General features: G+C 45.5%; 1 protein-coding gene across 1 annotated transcript; it reads right to left on the bottom strand.

Annotated features, from left to right (window-relative positions):
- Positions 1-770: 770 nt before the first annotated feature.
- Positions 771-22,393, bottom strand: LOC5505598 (A disintegrin and metalloproteinase with thrombospondin motifs 6). The gene is made up of 21 exons (XM_048728902.1): positions 22,241-22,393; positions 21,946-22,015; positions 21,306-21,637; positions 20,863-21,046; positions 20,505-20,668; positions 18,766-18,852; positions 13,033-13,157; positions 12,624-12,661; positions 12,221-12,326; positions 11,605-11,739; positions 11,343-11,496; positions 10,856-10,951; positions 10,078-10,226; positions 9,690-9,753; positions 7,557-7,680; positions 7,129-7,274; positions 6,820-6,946; positions 2,518-2,604; positions 2,153-2,319; positions 1,502-1,631; positions 771-1,336 (listed from the first exon to the last, which is right to left on the bottom strand). Exons 1-21 carry the CDS (start codon positions 22,316-22,318, stop codon positions 1,191-1,193), a joined length of 2,709 nt encoding a protein of 902 aa, XP_048584859.1. The 5' UTR covers positions 22,319-22,393; the 3' UTR covers positions 771-1,190.
- Between the last annotated feature and the right edge of the window lie 367 nt (positions 22,394-22,760).

The raw sequence follows: 22,760 nt of genomic DNA, 5'->3' as shown, positions 1-22,760 counted from the left end.
ACGAGTGGATTAAAGTCGCGTGAAGTCCGTTACGAAAACCCCCCAAAATCGTATATTACACATAAATATGACAACAACAATGTTCTAAGTTTTAAGGCAATTTTATTGGCAATGTTTCACAAAAAATCGCGACTTCAATCCACTCGTTTTACCTCTAAGAATAACAGCCGTTTCCAAGCTACGAACAAGCTTCAAAACCATTGCCTGGGCTACCTGTGGTCGAAGGCTAGTGTGTCTTCATATCACGTGTGCCGACCAAAAATGATGTTCTTATTGAATTTCGTAATTTTGAGATTTTCAAATTATTTCAATTATAAGACAGCACGTAAAATATACATTTTTTTTATTGTGTAGAGAGAGGCGAGGAGAGCCGATTTTGTCCTACATTACATAGAAAGTTCTCGTATTACAATAGGGAAACCGAAACTCAGTCGTTTTGTGCCGAGCGAAAATATTGATCAAAACAAAGTCGAACTTATATATAGTTGCTGTGAAAAAGAATATGTAAAGCTAAGACTACAAATAGTTCAGAGCACGAATCTTATTGCTCAATAACAAAAAAGTGACTGAAATAGCTAGGGGTTGAAGGTGTTCACTTTGATCAGTTGATTTTATGGCGCTTAAAGCAGGACGCTAAAACGAGCATCGTTCACCCGATCACAAATAATTGGGGTCTGACAAAACAAGTAATTCTAGGGCGGGGGGGGGGGCTAACTAACAGAAGCACTGGAGAGGATGAAGTAAAAGTAAGTTTGCCACGCTAATAAGTATATGATGTGATGTTGCTTTAATACGGGAACATACCATTATTTATATCTAGATACCCACTTTCCACCGTTGCATTATAAATAATCATTTTACATATTTTTGTTTGGATGACTAAGTCATGCCGCAGCCGTATTTGGACGAGTCGAGTAAGATGATGTCCACCTTTCAGGTCAACCCTCCATTAAAAGAATACAACAATGTTACATCCAGAAATCCCCAAATAAACATTAACACTAACCCTTGGCTTTGTTTTGCCAAAGTATATGTAACCGCCGAGCCCAGACACCATAATCACCTATGAACACATGCACAGTAGATAAGCATCCAGACTACAGACTACATGCACTGCGAAACAAATGTTTTTTTTTTGCTTTTGTTTTTTCTACGAGACACTACTTCGACAGTATGGCGGCGGATAGGGCCTATATCCGTGGAGGGCTGGGCATGCCCTGCTGTGCCGGACACGGTGTCATACCGCACTTCTTGGGACCGGGTTTTTCTTTTGGACAGAGTTGATCAGCCACCGGTGACTCGTCGTCAGCGCGAGTACAAACGGCCTCAGTCGTGCCTTATAAACCAAATAAAGATATTGATATGATGGAGACACCTAAAACATCTAAATACAAAAAGAAACGATATAGTAGCTAATGCAGGAATGTCGAGCTTGCCACTGAAAGCTTAGCTTAAATCAACAGATTAACTTCTTACATAAAGTTTGCTATTCCATTCTCACCTTCTCCACAAGTGACTGAACATCGAATGTTCCAGACGAAAGGCTTGGCTTCCCTGACGCTCACTGCACTGTTGCTGACGAGGTACGCGACTGATACCTTATATTCCGCGTTCCAGTCAGCAACCAAGAACTAAACAAAAATATACATTGGATAGTCGATACGTTTAAACTACAGCTTTTTTTAGTTTCCGCGAAACCTAGGCAGACCATTCTAGCTTTTTTGTCGTGCAGCTTGTCTGTACTGTTGTATTCTAGTAACAGCGCGACCGCAGTAAAACCGTGAACAGTGAAAATAGGTACATGGAACATGTCTTAATCTTGGCGTCTGAACTCTCGATTGTGATTCGTCAGACAATAAACATTCCACATATATTTTTGATATTAGCGGTTTTACAGGTCGCACTGTAAACCATAGGGTACCCAAGTTTCACTGTGCAAAGCACAGGATACCAAAGTGCCACTGTATAAAGCACAAGGTACCCAAGTACAACTGTACAAACATTAGATACCAAAGTTCCACTGTGCAAAGCCACAGCATACCCAAGTCCTGTACCTGAAGGATTTCTCGTTCCCAGAGCCTCTCGGTAATGCTGACTGCCGACAAACAAGAGAAAGGGGGGGGGTGGTCTGGGAATGGGAATGAAAATGTACCTTAAGGGAGACGCTCTCAGTCAGGGGTCCTTTAGCGGTGAACTTGTCTAGACCGGCACTGTTGCTTTCGTACTTGAACTGAGTCCCGGCCATGGTGAAGGTATAGGGATAGTAGCTGAGACTGTTCATGTTAGTGTTAAACTGCTGGCCTCCACTTGCAGCAAGAGCTGTGAAGAGCACACAAAGAGGCTTTATAACGAAGCTTTAGGAACCAGCTGAGCTAATGACTGTTGTTATGTTTATGATGATGACAATGATGATGATGACGACGACGATGATGATGGTAACATGATCATAATACATATGAATATGGTTGTTGCTCATATAGAGTTGAACAGATAAATCAGCACATATCAGTTTCTTACCAAGGACATTTTTCAGCCCGCTGTCCTCGGAAATGTGGATGTTTTTCGCGCCAGCAGGAATTGTTGCACCAACATCCTGGAGATAATCTATAGCAAAGACCACATCAAACAAGCCAATATTCACACATATTTTAAGCCCTCCCTCTCCGACTGTCTTCATGTCATATCATGTCGTTTTGTTCCCATTCTCCCCATCATCCTTTTCATTCTTTCCTTCAAAATCACCTCGATCCTCCACTTCACTATCCCTTCTTTCTGTCTTTTCTTTTCACTCTAATCCCATAGTCTTCTACGAAGTCACTGCGATATCTGCCATACAAAGGCCTTGTGCTAAATGTCAAACGCTTTGTGTAACAGTGATCGGGGTGACTGCGCAGGAGACATTCTCCACCTCCAACGCTGCTACACTCTTACATCCTTCCTACTACACCCCTACATCCATCCTACTACACCCCTACATCCATCCTACTACACCCCTACATCCATCCTACTACACCCCTACATCCACCCTACTACACCCCTACATCCATACTACTACACCCCTACATACATCCTACTACACCCCTACATCCATCCTACTACACCCCTACATCCATCCTACTACACCCCTACATCCATTTTACTACACCCCTACACCCATCCTACTACACCCCTACGTCCTTCCTACTACACCCCTACATCCATCCTACTACAACCCTACATCCATCTTACTACACCCCTACATCCATCTTACTACACCCCTACACCCATCCTACTACACCCCTACGTCCTTCCTACTACACCCCTACATCCATCCTACTACATCCATCATACTACACCCTACATCCATCCTACTACACCCCTACATCCTCCCTACTACATCCATCATACTACACCCCTACATCCATCCTACTACACCCCAACGTCCTTCCTACTACACCCCTACATCCTTCCTACTACATCCATCATACTACACCCCTACATCCATCCTACTACACCCTACATCCATCCTACTACACCCCTACATCCATCCTACTACACTCCTACACCCATCCTACTACACTCCTACATCCTTCCTACTACATCCATCATACTACACCCCTACATCCATCCTACTACACCCCTACACCCATTCTACTACACCCCTACATCCATCCTACTACACCCCTACATCCATCCTACTACACCCCTACATCCATCCTACTACACCCCTACATCCATCTTACTACACCCCTACATCCTTCCTACTACACCCCTACATCCATCCTACTACACCTCTACATCCATCCTACTACACTCCTACATCCATCCTACTACACCCCTACACCCATCCTACTACACCCCTACATCCATCCTACTACACTCCTACATCCATCCTACTACACCCCTGCATCCATCCTACTACACCCCTACATCCATCCTACTACACTCCTACATCCATCCTACTACACCCCTACATCCATCCTACTACACCCCTACATCCATCCTACTACACCCCTACATCCATACTACTACACCCCTACACCCATCCTACTACACCCCTACACCCATCCTACTACACCTCTACATCCATCCTACTACACCCCTATATCCATACTACTACACCCCTACATCCATCCTACTACACTCCTACATCCATCCTACTTCACCCCTACATCCATCCTACTACACCCCTACATCCATCCTACTACACTCCTACATCCATCCTACTACACCCCTACATCCATCCTACTACACCCCTACATCCATCCTACTACACCCCTACATCCATCCTACTACACCCCTACATCCATACTACTACACCCCTACATCCATCTTACTACACCCCTACATCCTTCCTACTACATCCATCATACTACACCCCTACATCCATCCTACTACACTCCTACATCCATCCTACTACACCCCTACATCCATCCTACTACACCCCTACATCCATCCTACTACACTCCTACATCCTTCCTACTACACCCCTACATCCATCCTACTACACCCCTGCATCCATCCTACTACACCCCTACATCCATCCTACTACACCCCTACATCCATACTACTACACCCCTACATCCATCCTACTACACTCCTACATCCATCCTACTTCACCCCTACATCCATCCTACTACTCCCCTACATCCATCCTACTACACCCCTACATCCATACTACTACACCCCTACATCCATCCTACTACACTCCTAAATCCATACTACTACACCCCTACATCCATCCTACTACTCCCCTACATCCATCCTACTACACCCCTACATCCATACTACTACACCCCTACACCCATCCTACTACACCCCTACATCCATGCTACTACACCCCTACACCCATCCTACTACACCCTTACATCCATACTACTACACCCCTACACCCATCCTACTACACTCCTACATCCATCTTACTACACCCCTACATCCTTCCTACTACACCCCTACATCCATCCTACTACACCTCTACATCCATCCTACTACACTCCTACATCCATCCTACTACACCCCTACACCCATCCTACTACACCCCTACATCCATCCTACTACACTCCTACATCCATCCTACTACACCCCTGCATCCATCCTACTACACCCCTACATCCATCCTACTACACTCCTACATCCATCCTACTACACCCCTACATCCATCCTACTACACCCCTACATCCATCCTACTACACCCCTACATCCATACTACTACACCCCTACACCCATCCTACTACACCCCTACACCCATCCTACTACACCTCTACATCCATCCTACTACACCCCTATATCCATACTACTACACCCCTACATCCATCCTACTACACTCCTACATCCATCCTACTTCACCCCTACATCCATCCTACTACACCCCTACATCCATCCTACTACACTCCTACATCCATCCTACTACACCCCTACATCCATCCTACTACACCCCTACATCCATCCTACTACACCCCTACATCCATCCTACTACACCTCTACATCCATCCTACTACACTCCTACATCCATCCTACTACACCCCTACACCCATCCTACTACACCCCTACATCCATCCTACTACACTCCTACATCCATACTACTACACCCCTACATCCATCTTACTACACCCCTACATCCTTCCTACTACATCCATCATACTACACCCCTACATCCATCCTACTACACTCCTACATCCATCCTACTACACCCCTACATCCATCCTACTACACCCCTACATCCATCCTACTACACTCCTACATCCTTCCTACTACACCCCTACATCCATCCTACTACACCCCTACATCCATCCTACTACACCCCTACATCCATCCTACTACACCCCTACATCCATACTACTACACCCCTACATCCATCCTACTACACTCCTACATCCATCCTACTTCACCCCTACATCCATCCTACTACTCCCCTACATCCATCCTACTACACCCCTACATCCATACTACTACACCCCTACATCCATCCTACTACACTCCTAAATCCATACTACTACACCCCTACATCCATCCTACTACTCCCCTACATCCATCCTACTACACCCCTACATCCATACTACTACACCCCTACACCCATCCTACTACACCCCTACATCCATGCTACTACACCCCTACACCCATCCTACTACACCCTTACATCCATACTACTACACCCCTACACCCATCCTACTACACCCCTACATCCATGCTACTACACCCCTACACCCATCCTACTACACCCTTACATCCATACTACTACACCCCTACACCCATCCTACTACACCCCTACATCCATGCTACTACACCCCTACACCCATCCTACTACACCCCTACACCCATCCTACTACACTCCTATACATCCATCCTACTACTCCTATCCTCCCCCCACGTCACACTTCTTGCAATCTGTCCTTTTTCCATCAAAGTCAACCACACCCTCTCTTTTTCCACTGCAAACTATAGGGGTTATTTGCCCGATGGGAGGTCCGTATCGTGAAGTACTGTGACCGAGGTCTTGAAAATATAGTATTTTCAAGGCCGAGGTCACGGTTTTTTACGAAACTGACCGACCTTACCCCGGTAAATAACTTTTTTTTTTAGCGCCAGCGAAAACATACTTTGAGCGAGCAGCGCGCGCAAAATATCAAGTCTTGGACCTAGGGCAGATATAGGAATCTCCGGACCGCTCCAATCAGAATGCAGGATTCGTTACCGTGACCGCTAAAAAAATGATCTTCTCGGCCCGCATCTTCTACATTCCACCCTGAATTCTTCTTCTTCCACTGCCCATATATCTTTAAATACCTCGCTTTTGCCACATTCCACCCATTTTCCACCTTTTCCCTTTCTCGTCCTTCATACCTCCATTCTGGTCAGGACTCTTGGTAAAGGTGTGGTTACTCCAAGAACATCCTGACCCGTCGCCATTACAAGTTCCGCAGCGATCCTCCACCGCAGAGGAACCGAGAACATTATCGCAACCAAGTCGCTACAGCAAAATAAGTCGTATTTAGCAGAGTTTTAACTACGGCAGAGAGCAGTGGATAACTGTGAATTTGTAAACAATTTTCTGTTGCTCTTTTGCAGTTTCTGGGGCTCTTTATACATTGAAAGAACATATCACCGGAACTGCTACGATTATGACGCTAACCGCATGTCTAATAGTCTTACCTCACAGGTTCCACCATTGATACACATTCCCGGAAATCCAGCGCCATCACACCGAGTGCCGTCCGAAACCTTGCCGAACGTGTACGTCTTGTAACCCGAAGACGAGTCACCGGTCACGCATTTCAGCAAGCATCTCTCAGCGTCAACTGTATTATTTAAATGCTTGTGAGTCTCATCTAAAGAAGGGTACCCAGATGCTATGAAGCAGCATAGTGGTAGCAAGATAGCAATTCTAAAGCAATGGCCGTAGATCTGTTTTAGGTGATTTTCCTTACAAAGTTTCTAAAAAGAGTAAAAAAGAGCTATCAAGGCAAGGGACAAGAGAATACCTACCGGGTTCCACTTATACATTTGCGCGTGATCCAAGAAACTAATTTCTCGTTCAAGCAAATAAGGGCACACTGATGATTATTTGAGATGCCGCTAACCTGACGGCGGGAAAACTGTGCTGTCGTAGCGCCATTCGTACGTCATTCCGTCGCTAAACACTACGGAGTTGCCCTTCTGCTTGCACTGGGAGGTGCGCGTATGCTCCGCGTTGGCCGCGCAGGCCTGTGGGTAGAAACATACAATAGCGCTCGCCTGTTCGTAACTCGCATTATTAGGGATGCATCCATACACGGGACTGGCGGGTTTTATTTATTTATTTATTTATTTATTTATAGTCATTTCTTTTTATGTAGGAATTTTGGATCTCACAACAGACATAATCCGTAGATCCAACTAGTCCCGTTTATGCAAGTTCTACTGCACATTGAGAATTCAAATAATTCGAGAATTAATAGTAGAGAAAACGGTCGTTAAACTCCATTAAGCCCCAAACCCAATTGAAACAAGTCGAACATAGGTTTTCTGTATAAAGAAATTTCGTTTTGCCTTCAAGAGAGCAATTTACTCGACCAGTAAAACCTTTTCCAGAGTGCCCTACACCCTCCCTTCAATTCAATTCAATTATTTTATTTGGCACCTTTTCATCTTTGATTCACGGGCGTTGCTCCAAAAACATCCATATTTTAAAAAAATAACAATTGGTTTTCAATTATATTTCTATTTACAATAAATTTTCTATCATCGTACTTTGTAGCAATGTCATTATATAAATACAAAGCACTTTCCCTTATTTTTGTTGCTTCCAAACAAATTGAGCTATTTAATTTCTCTTTTGGTTGCACTCTTCTGTTTAAAACTAATCACCCTCAAAAATGCTATGGCAGGAGGTATTGCTTTTAGATCCTGTTTTGTTGCGGATTGAAAAACCCTTTACATTTGTTTCCTCAGTTCATTATATGCCTGGCAATTTACTATAAAGTGTTCCTCGTCCTCGACTTCGACCAAGCATATTGGGCACATTCTTTGTTCAGGGGGAGTGTACGGTTTCGTGTGACGTCATGTTTCGATAGCTAGTTTGTGGTTGCTTAGTCTAAGCTTTGTTAGTGCAATTCTGTGATAAACATTTTTAACTTGGGAGCGATAATCTTCGTAATTGTGAGCGCTCTTAAATTTCAAGTATGGGTTTGACCATATTTCTCCTAAGCCGGCGTGATTTAAAATGTTTAATTTTGTTTGTCCAGACCTTTTTTTTTCACATCCTAACGTGTCGCGCACCGCTACATTGGAAAGTTTATTTTGGTCTGAATTTCTTAAAGACCCCCAAATCTCAAAGCTCTACATTTAGACTGGGTTCGCAGTGGGAATCTTTTCACCTCCGCATGGTACGCATTTGAGCTGCAACATTTATTTACCCCCAGAAGCCATGTAAAAAAAATTTAGGTGTACTACCTCGATGGGGTCTTTATCTACCTTGTCTTTGCAGTCTACCCCTAAATCTCACTGCCGTAAAGAAGAATTGACGATATTAAGGCGTCAAATAATTTTAGTGTTAGTTGTACATTGGTTCAAAAATGGTTGTCCGAAAATGATAGCCCTAAAGAGCCTTTAGGCTCCTTTTTTTATTTCTTGTTTGGCTAAGCAAAAATTTTCGAATGCGCTGAAATGAGCGCCCAGATATTTATATGATTCCACATTTTCAATTAGATTATGTTTATAGCGAAATAAGTAATTGTTTACTATTTTCCGCAATTATTCAAGATCGGAACTTTGGTTTTGTCTAGGTTAACGGAAAGCACACTCTTGTCGCAAAAGTCACCTAGGACATCAAGGTAGCTTTGTAACCCTTTTGCTGATCTTGAGCACATTACCAGACCATCCGCGTATAGCATGCATGTTAAGGTCTTGTTGTGTAACTAACAGTCATCACGATTCCTAGAGTTGAGTTTTCCCTTTCCCTCCCCTTCTCAGTATGTACCCCTTCCCCCCCCCCCCCCCTCAGTGTGACCTGCTCATCCCGTGTACTCACTGCTGTGTTGCACCTCCCCCCTCTAAGTGTATACGTCCCCCCTCTGGGTGTACCCCCCCCCCCCCCTCCTCTCAGTGTGACCTGCTCATCCCGTGTACTCACTGCTGTGTTGCACCTTCCCCCTCTAAGTGTATACCTCCCCCCCTCTGGGTGTACCCCCCCCCCCCCCTCCTCTCAGTGTGACCTGCTTATCCCGTGTACTCACTGCTGTGTTGCAGTACTTGTATTCCGCCGCTGACCCAGAGCATTGTTTACCACCGTGCTGTGGACTATTACACAAACATCAACATTGAAGTTCGCAACAAAAAATGAATTAAAGGGGGGGGGAGAACCAAACAAACGCGTCTTTGTCACCGTAGGATTCATACTCTGATCGATTAAAAGAAATGGGTATGTAAGGACAAAAACAGAGACAAGATTTGCCTAACATTGTCTAGTATGTCGAATGTTAATGAATCCTGCTTTTCGTTTTCTTGTCCTTGGCTTATTTATTTCGTCAATGGAAATCTATGATACTCATACGTTACTCAATCGATACCCCCCCCCCCCCCCCACTCCCTTTTTCCCTATCTCCCAGCATTGGCTGTACTCACGTAGGGCTGTTGCACTGACGTGTTCTTTTGATCACCCCTCCCCCGCACGTGTGTGAGCAGGCCCCCCAGTTACTCCACGCGCTGTACCCCCCGTCAATAGCCTGGGGACCCTCGCTGCCATAATCCACGCAGGCCCCGCGCCTGCACCACTGCAATAGAGATAGTCAAGCTGGTTAATATACAAACATTTAAGTGTCTTACAAGGAATTTTAACAATCGGAAAATCTCGTATCTAAACATGACGCATTTTTTGTTTCAATTTTTTTTCGCTTTTTTTACTATGCAATATTGTATTTCGTATTTTACAAACGTTAGGTGCTATGTTTTCGTTTACGTTGAATAATTTGAAAAGGCTTGTAATCTGGCAATAAAACTGTCCCAGCGTTTATTTCGCTTAGCTCGAAATTGAAAAAAAATAATTCGATTAAAAAAATACGCCAGCAATAGCGTATGTTGCTCTGTTCGCATTTTGGTTCTGGAGACTGTGAGAAAAATAAGAACGCTGCAAGAAAAAACTAGCGAATGGATTCTGTTTAAGCATTGAACTCCGTGTAGCCCCTTTATGCACCAGAAAACGCCGCCCAAAAAAACGGTTTACGGATAATTGCTCGCGAGGCTGCCTGAAAATATTTTGTCTTTTCTAATGCTTGCAGGGACGTTCCTTTTCTTTCAAATTTTACTAATATGGCTTCTCGGGTGTATTGTTTTTATTTGTCTTTTAAGGAGATTAAAGGCAGGCACACCCCTGGCTCAAATGATGTTTGCAGTATTTGATTACCTTTTTTGTTCCGCATATTGTTCCGTCCACAGCGGGCTCAACTTTAGTGGTACAACTCAAATCTGTCTTGGTGCACCATAACTGTGTGCAGATCACCTAAAATGGTACAATCAAGCAAATGTTACCAACATCATACCACAAAAGCTATTAAAATTTCATAGATTGGGGTGCTACTGTTAACAAGTTCTGCTTCACGAACTTCCCCAAGCGGGACTTGTTTGCTTTTTTGCTAAGGTGTGTTTGTGCGTTTTGGGGCCAGCGTTACTCTTGTCCGATCCTCCATGCGGAGTGTAGGGGAGATGAGTGAGCCCTAAATAAAGGTCATATGCTTAACTGCAGTTGCTACGTCAAGTGTGTATGGAGTGTATGCGAGGCGAGTGAGGCCAAAAGGTCATATGCTTTACTGCAGTTGATACGTCAGATACATACAGCACCATACTGCTCATGTTCTCTTGACAGCACATATTTGTTTTTATCCAGCACGTACCGACTCCTTACTGGTACAAAAACCCGTGGATCCTGGTATCATCATCTTGCACTGCTCATCACGGTCATAGATCTGACCAGGAAGCTGGGTGTTTGTTGGTAATGGTGCCAGCTTCACCGGCGAGTCATTCAGGCAGCTCGATAAAGTGGTATCCCTGTGGTCACATAAAGAAAATACAGTTAAAATCAGCAACATTTCCTTTTTCCTGGGGTCACATGCGCTTGAGGCAATAAAGCAAGAAGGTTCTCGATATTCTACTCACTTGAGAAAATCCGTGACGTATTTGCAGCTACACGCGGACCATTCGAAGGCGGTGGACTGGCCGCTTGCTGAGGTTGCCATTATGTTCGCGTTGCTAGGACACGTGTTTGTAGCCCCGTCATGCTTAGCGCCCAAGCTAAAACAATTTGTGTTGTTTGAGTGCGAATTCAAAGCATTGACAGGGCAGGGCTTAATTACAGCGGTTTTACGCATTGCATGTTTAGTTTAACCAAATCAAGCCTTTTTAACATGATTTATATCTTTGAAATAGAGTAAATAGTTGCAAGAAGGCTGTAAACAAACTCCGACTACAAAAGCCTTTCTTCCGCGCCAAATCCACAAAGGAACACAAATACATTGAAAAACTCAATTTGAAAGAAAAGAAGGTAAACAGGAAAAGTGGGCTCACTGTTGCGAAAATTCCGATGAGGGCCGTGGGGGACTGAGGAAAAGTTGAAGTGCGTAAAGGTAAGGTGCACCTTTTCCCCTCTTTCGTTGACAAAGGAAACCCAAATTAGTTTCATTTTTGTCTCCGTGTTTAGAGAGCGTAAGGGTATTGGTTGTACGTGGCGTAAAAACCCGATCAGGTGATCCCCACGCCAATCACTCGCCCTTACTTGTGGCCTGTCTCGTGTGCTATGGTGAAGGCGGACCCCAGGCCCATGTCTTGATTGATGGTGCAGCTGAGATCAGGGTTACACATGCCTTTCAAGCTGGCTAGACCTGCGACGGACACATCAATTTGGGACACATAAGATATAGTTGTCCCAGGGCTCATAGTGATAGTGAATGCTGAAAAACATGCTTGATCTCACTTAAAAAGGGGGTTGTCCCGTTTAAAAATAAAGGGGTCGAAAGGTGTTGGTGCGTGGGCTAGAGATGCGGGCTTCCTTCGGAAATTATATAAAAATAATCACGAGGGTGATGTTTCCCGCCAAATACCATACTGACCCCTCCCCCATCGGAATGCGTCCCTTCTTTTGAGAAATCCTCGCCCCACCCCTGTGATACGCAACTTACCCAAGACTGAGCTTCCATCGGCTTTGACAAAGCTTTTCCTGTGAACATCGATATATATTTTAGAAACCTCGGTTATATGAAAACCACGCCACATTTTTCTCATTTTTTTCTTGGACACCCACTGAACAGCTACAACCTTATAATCCGCTTCAGACAAATTATGCCACGCTAGTAACCAATTCAGCGAATAAATTCAAACAACGTAAAAACAGACACGGTCAAAATAAGTGACTATTTGGTTTCTGTTCGTTATGGTTTTCCCGCTGATCAAAATTAAACCCGTGTGTTTTACTCCATATCAAACCTTGTGTTCTACTTCATATGTTTCCCGCCTTATCCCCAAAGCTGTTAGTAAAAAGTACGTTTGTTTGGCGCGCTAATTTCCCGCCTTTTGTCTTTCACACGGTACCTTGCGATGAGCGTAGCGTGGTCAAAGTGGTCTTGATTGGTGTCGTCGCCCACATTCTGGCCTTTGCTCCATTGGCAGAAGTTGGAGAGTGTGGTACTCGAGCTTGTGCTAATAACTAGTCCATTCTGTGGTAAATGATAAAAACCTATCATCATGATTATTATCGTCGTCGTCATCATCATCATCATCATCATCATCATCATCATCATCATCATCATCCTCATCATCATCGTTATCATCATCATCACCGTTATCATCATTATCATCATCATTATCATCATAATTGTTATCGCTGTCATCATCCTTATTATCATCATCTCCATTACCATCATTTTTATCATAACCTTCATTATCGCTGCTGTGAAAATCATGTTGGTCGGTCCGGCGACCACTGTTTAGAATTGTAAGGCGCGCGGGTTGCCTGTGGGCCCTACCCACAATGCCCGGAGGCGCGAAGTTAGTTGAGAGTTCTTCGAGAGAAGCCATGTTTTGTTGACGCTTTGTTCGGTGTCTGGTATTGTTGAAAATAAAGATCGTATTTTTACCCGTGTAGAGAGAACATTGGTCCACCGAGCCGGATGAGTATCCCAGCGATCTCACCACTACACGACTCCTTCTCTAAAGCGGGAAGCGAGGTAAGCATTACACCCAAAACAAATGCAAGAAAGAAAACTGCAATCGCCAGATTGAAAGCTCGGCAAATAGCCGAAAGAATTGAACGAGAGAGAGCTCAATCGGAGGTACAGCTTACCAGAGAACTAGAACTAAATAAGCAAAGAAAACAGCTAGAACTTCTCAAGTTGAGAAAGCAAAATGACGATGAGTTAATTCAGGCTAAGATTGAAATTGCTCTAGCGGAGCTAGAGATAGGCAGCCGCCCATCTCAAGAGCATGGTTGACGGGCCAGACGTTGTTCAGGGTGATAGACAGTCCCTCAGGTCCTTCCACTACAAGGTCAAGGCCTGCGTGCAATGGTGTGCAAAACTGGGCCATGTCCATGTCCATGAGCGTGAGTCAAGACCCAGGCTCCCACGACCAAGGCATTTCAGCCAGAGTCCCCCGCCCAGGGCACTTCATCCCAACAGTGTTGGCATTCGCGTAACACGGTCTACCCAAGAGAGCAGTTCTGGGGAGGTGACGGCCCCACCCCAGGTCGATTCTCCCGGCCAAGACAAGTGCCTCGTATGCAAAGACAGGCACCGCCTTGTCTACTGCGACTCGTTCAAATCCAAGCCCTTGAAAGAGAGAAGGAAGATCGTATACAACAAGCGGCTATGCCGCAACTGCCTCAAGGAGGGGCACTTTGCGGATTCCTGTCCGAGTAGCGGACGGTGTCTCAAGGAGGGGTGTGGCTTGAAGCATCACACACTCCTTCACAGTGAAAGAGTAGACGAATCGAAGTCTGGAGAAAAGGAGGCTGCGGACCACAAGGTTAATGCCAACCAGATCAATGTACGATCATTGAACCAAGTCGCCCTACAGATTGTCCCGGTTCTGGCCTGGGGACCAAAGGGTCAAGTGAAGACTGTAGCGGTCCTCGATGCAGGAAGTGACTCCACCTTGATTCGCAAGGACCTGGCAGAGCAGCTTGAACTCAAAGAAGAGACGCACCAGTTGCAGCTAAACACTGCTGAGTCAGTCACGCGCTCCTGTAACATGCACCGGGTCGGTTTCCGGTTGTCATCAGATGACCACCACGAGAAGATTGATGTTGAAGGGGCTTGGGTAGTGCACAAACTCAACATCCCTAAGCACAAGGTGTCCGGTAAAGAGGCCGCGAAGCGATGGAATCATCTTGAGGGTGTCAACCTGCAGACCCTCGAAGCCGGTGACGTCACGCTCTTGATTGGTTCAGATATGGCCCATCTTGTACACTTGGACGTACGACAGGGCCGACCTGGCGAGACTATTGCGGTGCAGACCCCGCTAGGGTGGACATTATTTGGCAGACTCGGACGCGCTGTTCAACCAAACTTGATGCATGTCCATTCGAACTTGACGTTGCTCAAAGTGGGCGAGTTGCTAACAAGTTCAGAGGTTTTGGGAAACCGACTCGTATGGTGTGAGTCGAACTGAACGACCTACCGGCCCCTCAGCTGAGGACAGACGCGCGTTGGAGACGCTGGATAGTACGGTGAGGAAGATGGGCGGACACTACGAGACTGGTCTTTTATGGAAAGACGAAGCTGTAGTGCTTCCCAGTAACAGGAGAATGGCGATGTACAGGCTCAACAGCACCGAGCAGAAACTGAAGAAAGACCCAGAGTTAGCCAGCATGTACAGAAGTGTTCTAAATGAGTACCAAAGCAAAGGCCATTGTCGAAAGCTCTCAGAGGTCGAAGCAGCAATCGAAGGTCCCAGAACGTGGTACCTCCCTCATCATGGTGTTCAAAACCCCAACAAGCCAGGAAAACTCCGCGTAGTCTTCGATGCGGCTGCAAAGTACAACAATGTGTCATTGAATGACTGTCTCCTGACGGGCCCAGACCTGCTGAACGATTTAGTAGGTGTACTTATCCGATTTCGTTGCAGCAAGGTCGGGATAATGGGGGATATTGAAAAGATGTTCCACCAGGTCAAGGTCCGAGAAGCAGATCACGACTCCCTCCGGTTCCTGTGGAGGAACCTCGAAGAGAGAATCCCTGATGTTTACCGTATGGCAGTTCATGTGTTTGGAGCCATTGACTCGCCCTGCTCGGCCTGCTACGCACTGCGGAAGACAGCAGAAGATCAAGCTGGTTTGTTTCCCGATGATGTACTGGATACTATAAAGAGGAACTTCTACATGGACGACGTCCTAACTTCAAGGCCGTCGGAAGACGAGGCGGCAGCTGTCGCTAACCAGCTCATTGAAGCAGTAGCGACTGGTGGTTTTCACTTGACCAAGTTGGTATCTAACAGCCGAAACGTGCTCCGTTCCCTTCCGTCTGACGAGGTGTCCTGTGACGTGGTCAACTTGGACTTACAGACCTTGCCTCAAGAGAGAGCCCTTGGAGTAAAGTGGTGTCTCGAGCAAGACACGCTTTACTTGAAGCCGTTGAAAGATAGGTTCCCCGACACAAAATGAGGAGTCCTTAGTGCTACGAGTAGTGTGTTTGACCCCCTGGGCCTTGCGGCCCCGTACGTCGTCAAGGCCAAGCTCATCATACAGGAACTGTGGCCCTGTAAGATTGATTGGGATGAGCCTATTCCCGAAGAGCTGCGAAGCATCTGGAAGTCGTGGAAAGACGGGCTGAAGACGCCGCTGATGATCCAGGTCCCACGGTGGTACGGCTTCCATCTGCGAGACGCCCAAGACATCCAGCTTCACGTATTCTGTGATGCGTCAGAGGTAGCCTATGGTCCGTTACCTACCTGCGAGTAGCGGTTGGTGACCAAGTAGTTGTGAGCTTTGTTCTTGGAAAGACAAGGCTAGCCCCGGTGAGAACTCTCACCATTCCACGACTCGAGCTACAAGCGGCAGTCGTCGGAACCAGGCTGAGAAAGAAGGTGATCAACGAGATTGATCTCCCCATTAACGCTGTGCATCTGTGGAGCGACTCCAAGACCACCCTGCAGTATATTGTCAACACCACCAGGAGATTTAGCACCTATGTCTCGAACAGAGTTTCAGAGATACTCGGCTCTTGCAAGCCAGATGAATGGCGTCACATAATCGGTAAGCTCAATCCAGCAGATGACTGCACACGAGGTGTAGCCTTGCAAGACCTGACCCCTGATTCGCGTTGGCTTGCGGGACCCGACTTTCTTGCCAAACCGCCTTGCCAGTGGCCAAGTGCGGACCCATAGCCGGTCGAAGAAAGCGATCTCGAAGTCAAGGCCACCGTCCTGGCAACTGGTGTCAGTGCTACACCCTTTGATGTGAAGTGGAAGAGGTATTCGACCCTCGGGCGACTGGTGCGGGTATATGGGTGGTGTCTTCGCTTCAAGTCGATACTCCTGTGTAAGGCAAGAAAGACGGCCGCTCCACTGAAAGCTGACTTGCAGACCCTAGTTGCTGAAGAGATGAAGGATTCACGCTTAGAGATATGTCGTATTGCTCAGCTAGAAATGTTCCCGGATGAATATGCCGCGCTTCAAAGCGGCAAACCCATTGCATCCCACAGCCGTATTCTTCCGCTTCAACCAGTCTTGATGGACAGGGTTATTCGGGTTGGCGGGAGGCTAAAGGACGCACCGGTGTCTTTCGAAGAGAAGCACCAAATCGTCTTACTATTGGGGCACCCCCTGAATTCTCTGATTGTCCAGGATTTCCATCAGCGTAATCGCCACGTTGGCAGAGAGCACACACTGGCGCTGGTGAGACAAGAATACTGGATACTTCGCGGGAAGGGCCTGACGAGAAAATTGATCAAAGACTGTTTGCTGTGTAAACGACGAAGAGCCAAACCTAAGGTCCCGCTAATGGCCTCCCTGCCGGGTAGCAGATTGGTGATGTGTGAACCTGCTTTCAGTAGTACCGGAGTCGACTACTTTGGTCCGATGACTGTCAAGAGGGGACGAGTCACCGAGAAGAGATGGGGATGTCTCTTTACTTGTATGACTACGAGAGCGGTGCATGTCGAGTTGGCTGGCGATCTTAGTACCGATGCCTTCATACTTGCCTTTAGAAGGTTTCGAGAGAGACGAGGAAATCCCCGCCTGATGCAATCTGATAATGGTTCGAACTTTGTCGGCGCGCAGCGGGAACTTGCTGAAGCTCTCGCACGAATAGACCAAGAGAGAGTAATGGATAAGTTATCGAAGGAAAGTGCAACCTGGAGTTTCAACCCACCGGCCGCCCCGCATATGGGTGGTGTCTTCGAGTCGATGGTGAAACAAGTCAAGAGGGCTCTTAAGGTGGTGATTGGCGATCGTGTTCTCTACGAGGATGTACTTCACACTGCTTTGGTCGAGACAGAAGCAGTCTTGAACAGTCGCCCGCTTACGCCCGTAAGCGACGATCCTGATGATTTTGAGGCCCTCACGCCAAACCACTTCTTGATAGGTAGGGCTTCCCCCAACCCACCACCTGGGGAATTTCAAGAGCGGGAAGTTAATAGTCGCAAGCGTTGGCGGCAGTCGCAAACCATTGCAGACATGGTTTGGCACCGCTGGCGGAAGGACTACCTGCCTACATTGACGGTCAGGAAGAAGTGGAACAAGGAAGAGACGAACTTGAGAGTGGGAGACCTTGTGATTGTGAAAGACTAGGACTCGCCTAGGTCACACTGGTCTATGGCGCGCGTTACTGCCGTGTTCCCTGGGAAGGACGGTCGGGTACGCACTGTGCAGCTCAAGACACCCAGCGGCACGTTGATCCGACCGGTCGCGAAGGTGTGCTTGCTGGAAGAGAGCGCCGAATCCTCCTGAGATGTCGTGAGCCGTGTCAGCTCACTGGGAGGGAGTATGGTCGGTCCGGCGAGCACTGTTTAGAATTGTAAGGCGCGCGGGTTTCCTGTGGGCCCTACCCACAATGCCCGGAGGCGCGAAGTTAGTTGAGAGTTCTTCGAGAGAAGCCATGTATTGTTGACGCTTTGTTCGGTGTCTGGTATTGTTGAAAATAAAGATCGTATTTTTACCCGTGTAGAGGGAACACATGTCTTCATCATCATTGTCGTTATAGCCGGCGTCTCCATTACCATCGCTTTAATTGGTATCGTTATTACCATAATCATCAATATATTATTGATGATCATAGTCGTCGTTATTGTCATTAATTTCATCGCGCGTCGTTGTTTATCACCAACTCACCGCATTTTCCACTTCGTGTATCTGAAGTTTCTTTATCTTGTACTTGATGTCTGCACCGATTGAATTGTCACCAATTAGACTGTACGCCTGGTGACACAAAACGTAACAAAACGTTATAACAAGAAAGTGCTACAAAATATAAGAAATCCCCAACCTCTCTCGGAAACAGCCGAATAACTCCCGACAAATGCCGAATCCTCACTAGGAGATTTAAACTCCACTTCTGGAAAATACCGAATTACTCTCGGAAACTGCCGTATCCGCCATACCTCCTTTTTTGTTACTAAAAATGGATTTTGTTTTTGAAGAAAAGCTTATTATCATATTTTCTTAATTCAGGATGCTCCTTGAAAATAATAGACCAAAGAGAAACCATTTTTGTTGACCAAAGAGGAACAAGAAATCTAGAATTGTTACTGGTAAACAGTGAAAAAAAAAACAATTTGAGGACATGGCCGAGAATCGAACCTCGTCCAGATCAGGTAAAATGAAAAAAAAAAAAAAAAGACCATACTTCCAGACATGCGCTGAAACACCGTATGGCAGCATAAAGCTTTACGGCTAAGCTGGAGATTTCGGCCCCAACACCGCTATCTAGCGAACTGTACAACACAAAGGAACCTGAGGTACCCGCGCATTAATGGGGAGGCAATAACCAGGATCCCAGCCCTGTCTTAGTTGGTTACGCCACGCACAGCTCGCTGAGATGTACACTGTAAAATATCGGGGTCTTTTCACGATTGCGTCTCTTGGGAATAGGTGTGTTGCTATAGTAATGTAGTGATGTCGTCATCATGTGCAGCACACCTTGGTCTACATTGCTGCCTTTAGCCTTTGTACTCCTTTATCCAGTCACGCACGTGCATATGAATATTTTTTTGCCCAGAACAACAAAATCAAGCTACATTGAAATGCACGCAATCTAAGATGCTTTGTGTTCTTAGATTTTAGGAAATTACGTGATTAAACCTCTTGTAAGCTATTCCCTCGAATTTCTAAGGAGCATTTCAGATTCTAGAGTTCATATTTACCCTGGCACAGGCATCGGGTGTGGGGGTCTCAAACCTAAAAAATCATAAATCATGCGATTTGAAGTGTAGAGTCCCACACGCTGTAACGACGCATTTTGTAATGAAGCTGACGCACTTTGTTATAACTTCTGACGTACCTAAGGACATTCATCGTAGTATCTAAATTGTTTTACAGACAGCTTCGTCACCCTTAGTTGCTATTATTGTTTACAATCACGTTAAATGTTACTAGATCTGAAATTCAATTCTGTTTTCCTTTCAGAATCCCAAACTATGGCGATTTAGAAAATACATCCAAAAGACCTTTCACACTCTTTCACACAAGCTTTGATAAAACGGAAATTCTATTTTATTAGATAGTGTGCGCGCTTGTATTACATTAAGCTTTAGGTTTTTCGGTAAGTCCGTATCCCTTGCTCACCCTTGCTCCCCTTTGCTCATTCCTTTTTTAAATATTTTAATTAGTATTTATTCAATACAGATATAAAGTTTACTACGATATTCAATATTGATAATAAGATAAAGAAACTCCCAATGAAGAATTTGAAAGGAAAAAAAGTGAAGTATCAAGCACAGACTGAACGTCTTAATCCGGGTGCATCCAAAAAAAATACAAAAATGCATGTTTACCCTTGCTCCTGGGAGCTCCTGGGAGCAAGAGTAAAATAACGCAAGCCCGTTCCTATTGGATGCAATCTTAAGCCTTACCACGTTGAGAATGGTCGGCACATATATGTTCAGTTTGGTCGTCCCATGGAAGGCCGCCATGTTGTAGTCTGCCACCACGAGCGTCTCGATGTATCTCGTGCCAGCCATGTGGACACATGAGCTGGACTCGTCACTCAACACTTCTCGCTTATCGATAGGTGGGTCTGTAAAGAAGTGATATTAAAAGATACACAGAGATCAGACAAGCGACGTCAGAAATTCAAAGACACAGGCAGGCAGGCAGGCCGACCGACGGACCGACAGACCCACGGACGGACGGACCGACGAACAGACGGACGGACAGGTAGATAGGCATACAGAAAGATAGACTAACGGACGGAACTGTCAGTATACCAACCTTCCACCCCGCACAACTTGCTCTTCTTTAAAGGAATGTCGATATCACGTGCCATGGTTGTCATATCACGTGGGTCCCTTCTATAGATCACGTGCGCGCGGATGTCGTCCTTGTTGAGGCCCAGTCTTTCCGGCAGCGGGTTGATCACGAGAAGGCCGTGATCGTCACTCTGAACCACGCCCGACTACAAAAACAAAGAGACGTACAGGGCAACAATGGTGGATTGGATACATTAGATACGCTCATGTTTTTTTTAACTTTGCTACTATACACGGCCTTCAGAGCCGTGCTCTGTTGTGGTAAAAATCCAATCCAAAATCCCAATTCAGATGAATATCAACAGGTACATGGAAAAGTAAAATAAAAACGCTTGAAATAAATAATTTCAGAAATAATCCACCCCCTTTCTACCTGAAAACAAAAAGAAAAATATATCTCTTTACCAGTCCGTCGCAGTTGCTGAACGCCGCCTTGGAATTCGCGGATGACAACACGTGTCCAACATAGTGACAATGGTCGACAGGCTCGTCATTTACTCTCAAGCCATCCTTTCCAATCACGTGCACGGCGAAATTTGGCGCGAAAAGGTCAGAGTTAAGCGCAGCTCGCACATGTAGTTCTTTGCCAAAAGCAGGCACGCGAAAGAACGCCGGCTCAGGGGAGCCTCCGCTGTCCAGGGTTCGCTTGCGCCCTTGGTTTCCATGTGACAGATCACTTGATAGGTAGTTTCCATCGGCGTCCACCTGGGTGGGGTGGGTGACCTCATAATTGATCTCTGATTTAAAAAGGAATGGCCACTTCTTGTTGTTGTGAATGAAAGGTTTTCGAAATAGACAGAATATGAAAAAAAACAGCGCCACATTTATTTTTTCATTTTATGTTTCATTTGGGAGTCGAGGAATCGATTCCCAAATGAGCTCGAGGAATAGGAAAGATAGCGAAAAAAAATGTTAAAGGAAAAGTGTTATATTGCTGCAAAAATAATACAGAAAAAGGTCGTTTGTATACTTCAAGTAGATTGCAAGCGTGTAGCTTTCGGTTGGTCCACTGAGCAAAAAATACCATAAGAGATGGCTGGCTTACCATTGTAGTTTGGGAAGGGTCCGCTGAAAACACGATCTCTTTCCTCGGGAGTGAGAAGTTCATGTATTTCCTAAAAAGCGAAAGTCAAAACATTTGTAACAATATGACATTTATAGTGTATGAGGTTGAAAAATTGCAAAACCAACCCTTCATTGGCCAAAAAAGTTCATTTGGCGCCTTTTTAACGATTCATCGATAAAAAATTTACTCTCGCCTTTTCATTAAAACATGAGCATTGTCCTCAAAAGTACTTTTTCTAAAAAAAAAAAAAGTCGTGCAATAGAAATGGTATTACCTTCAAGCTTTTTGCCTCAACTTGGTGAGAAGCAAAAACCGCCAAAACCGCAAGCGCCAAGTAGCGAGGTACTGCCATGATGGAGTTTGCTTCTTTGGGACGACGCTACCACCTTTGACGTTCGCAGCAAAATAGGCGTTGTTTATAAAACCGTACGTTAAATGCTGCGGCTTAAATACCTTATTGTATTAAACATCCAATAGTCTGCGACACATGTTTATTAAGATACTTTGAGTCTGGCATCATTCAAATAGAAACACAATGGGGATCTGAATGAATGGAAGAAGTAATTGACTTCAAAGTGCGATGGTACAATGGACGAAGTGTGTTGTTTTGTGCTTTTGTGGCCCCTCTAACTGTTTTATTCAAGCCCGTGCGATTGGTTATATTATCCCTCAAAGACAAAAAAATCCTAGAATATTTTTGAAGGATTTACCAACTGAAATTGAAATATTTTTAAAGTTTCCTCTTGCAGCTGCGCCAATAATAAGAATTGCTTCAGTAAATAAGCTACAATTTG

This window comes from Nematostella vectensis, chromosome 6, assembly GCF_932526225.1.
Source record: "Nematostella vectensis chromosome 6, jaNemVect1.1, whole genome shotgun sequence".
Classification (NCBI taxonomy): Eukaryota; Metazoa; Cnidaria; class Anthozoa; order Actiniaria; family Edwardsiidae; genus Nematostella; species Nematostella vectensis.
This window is presented reverse-complemented; position numbering and strand designations above follow the sequence as displayed.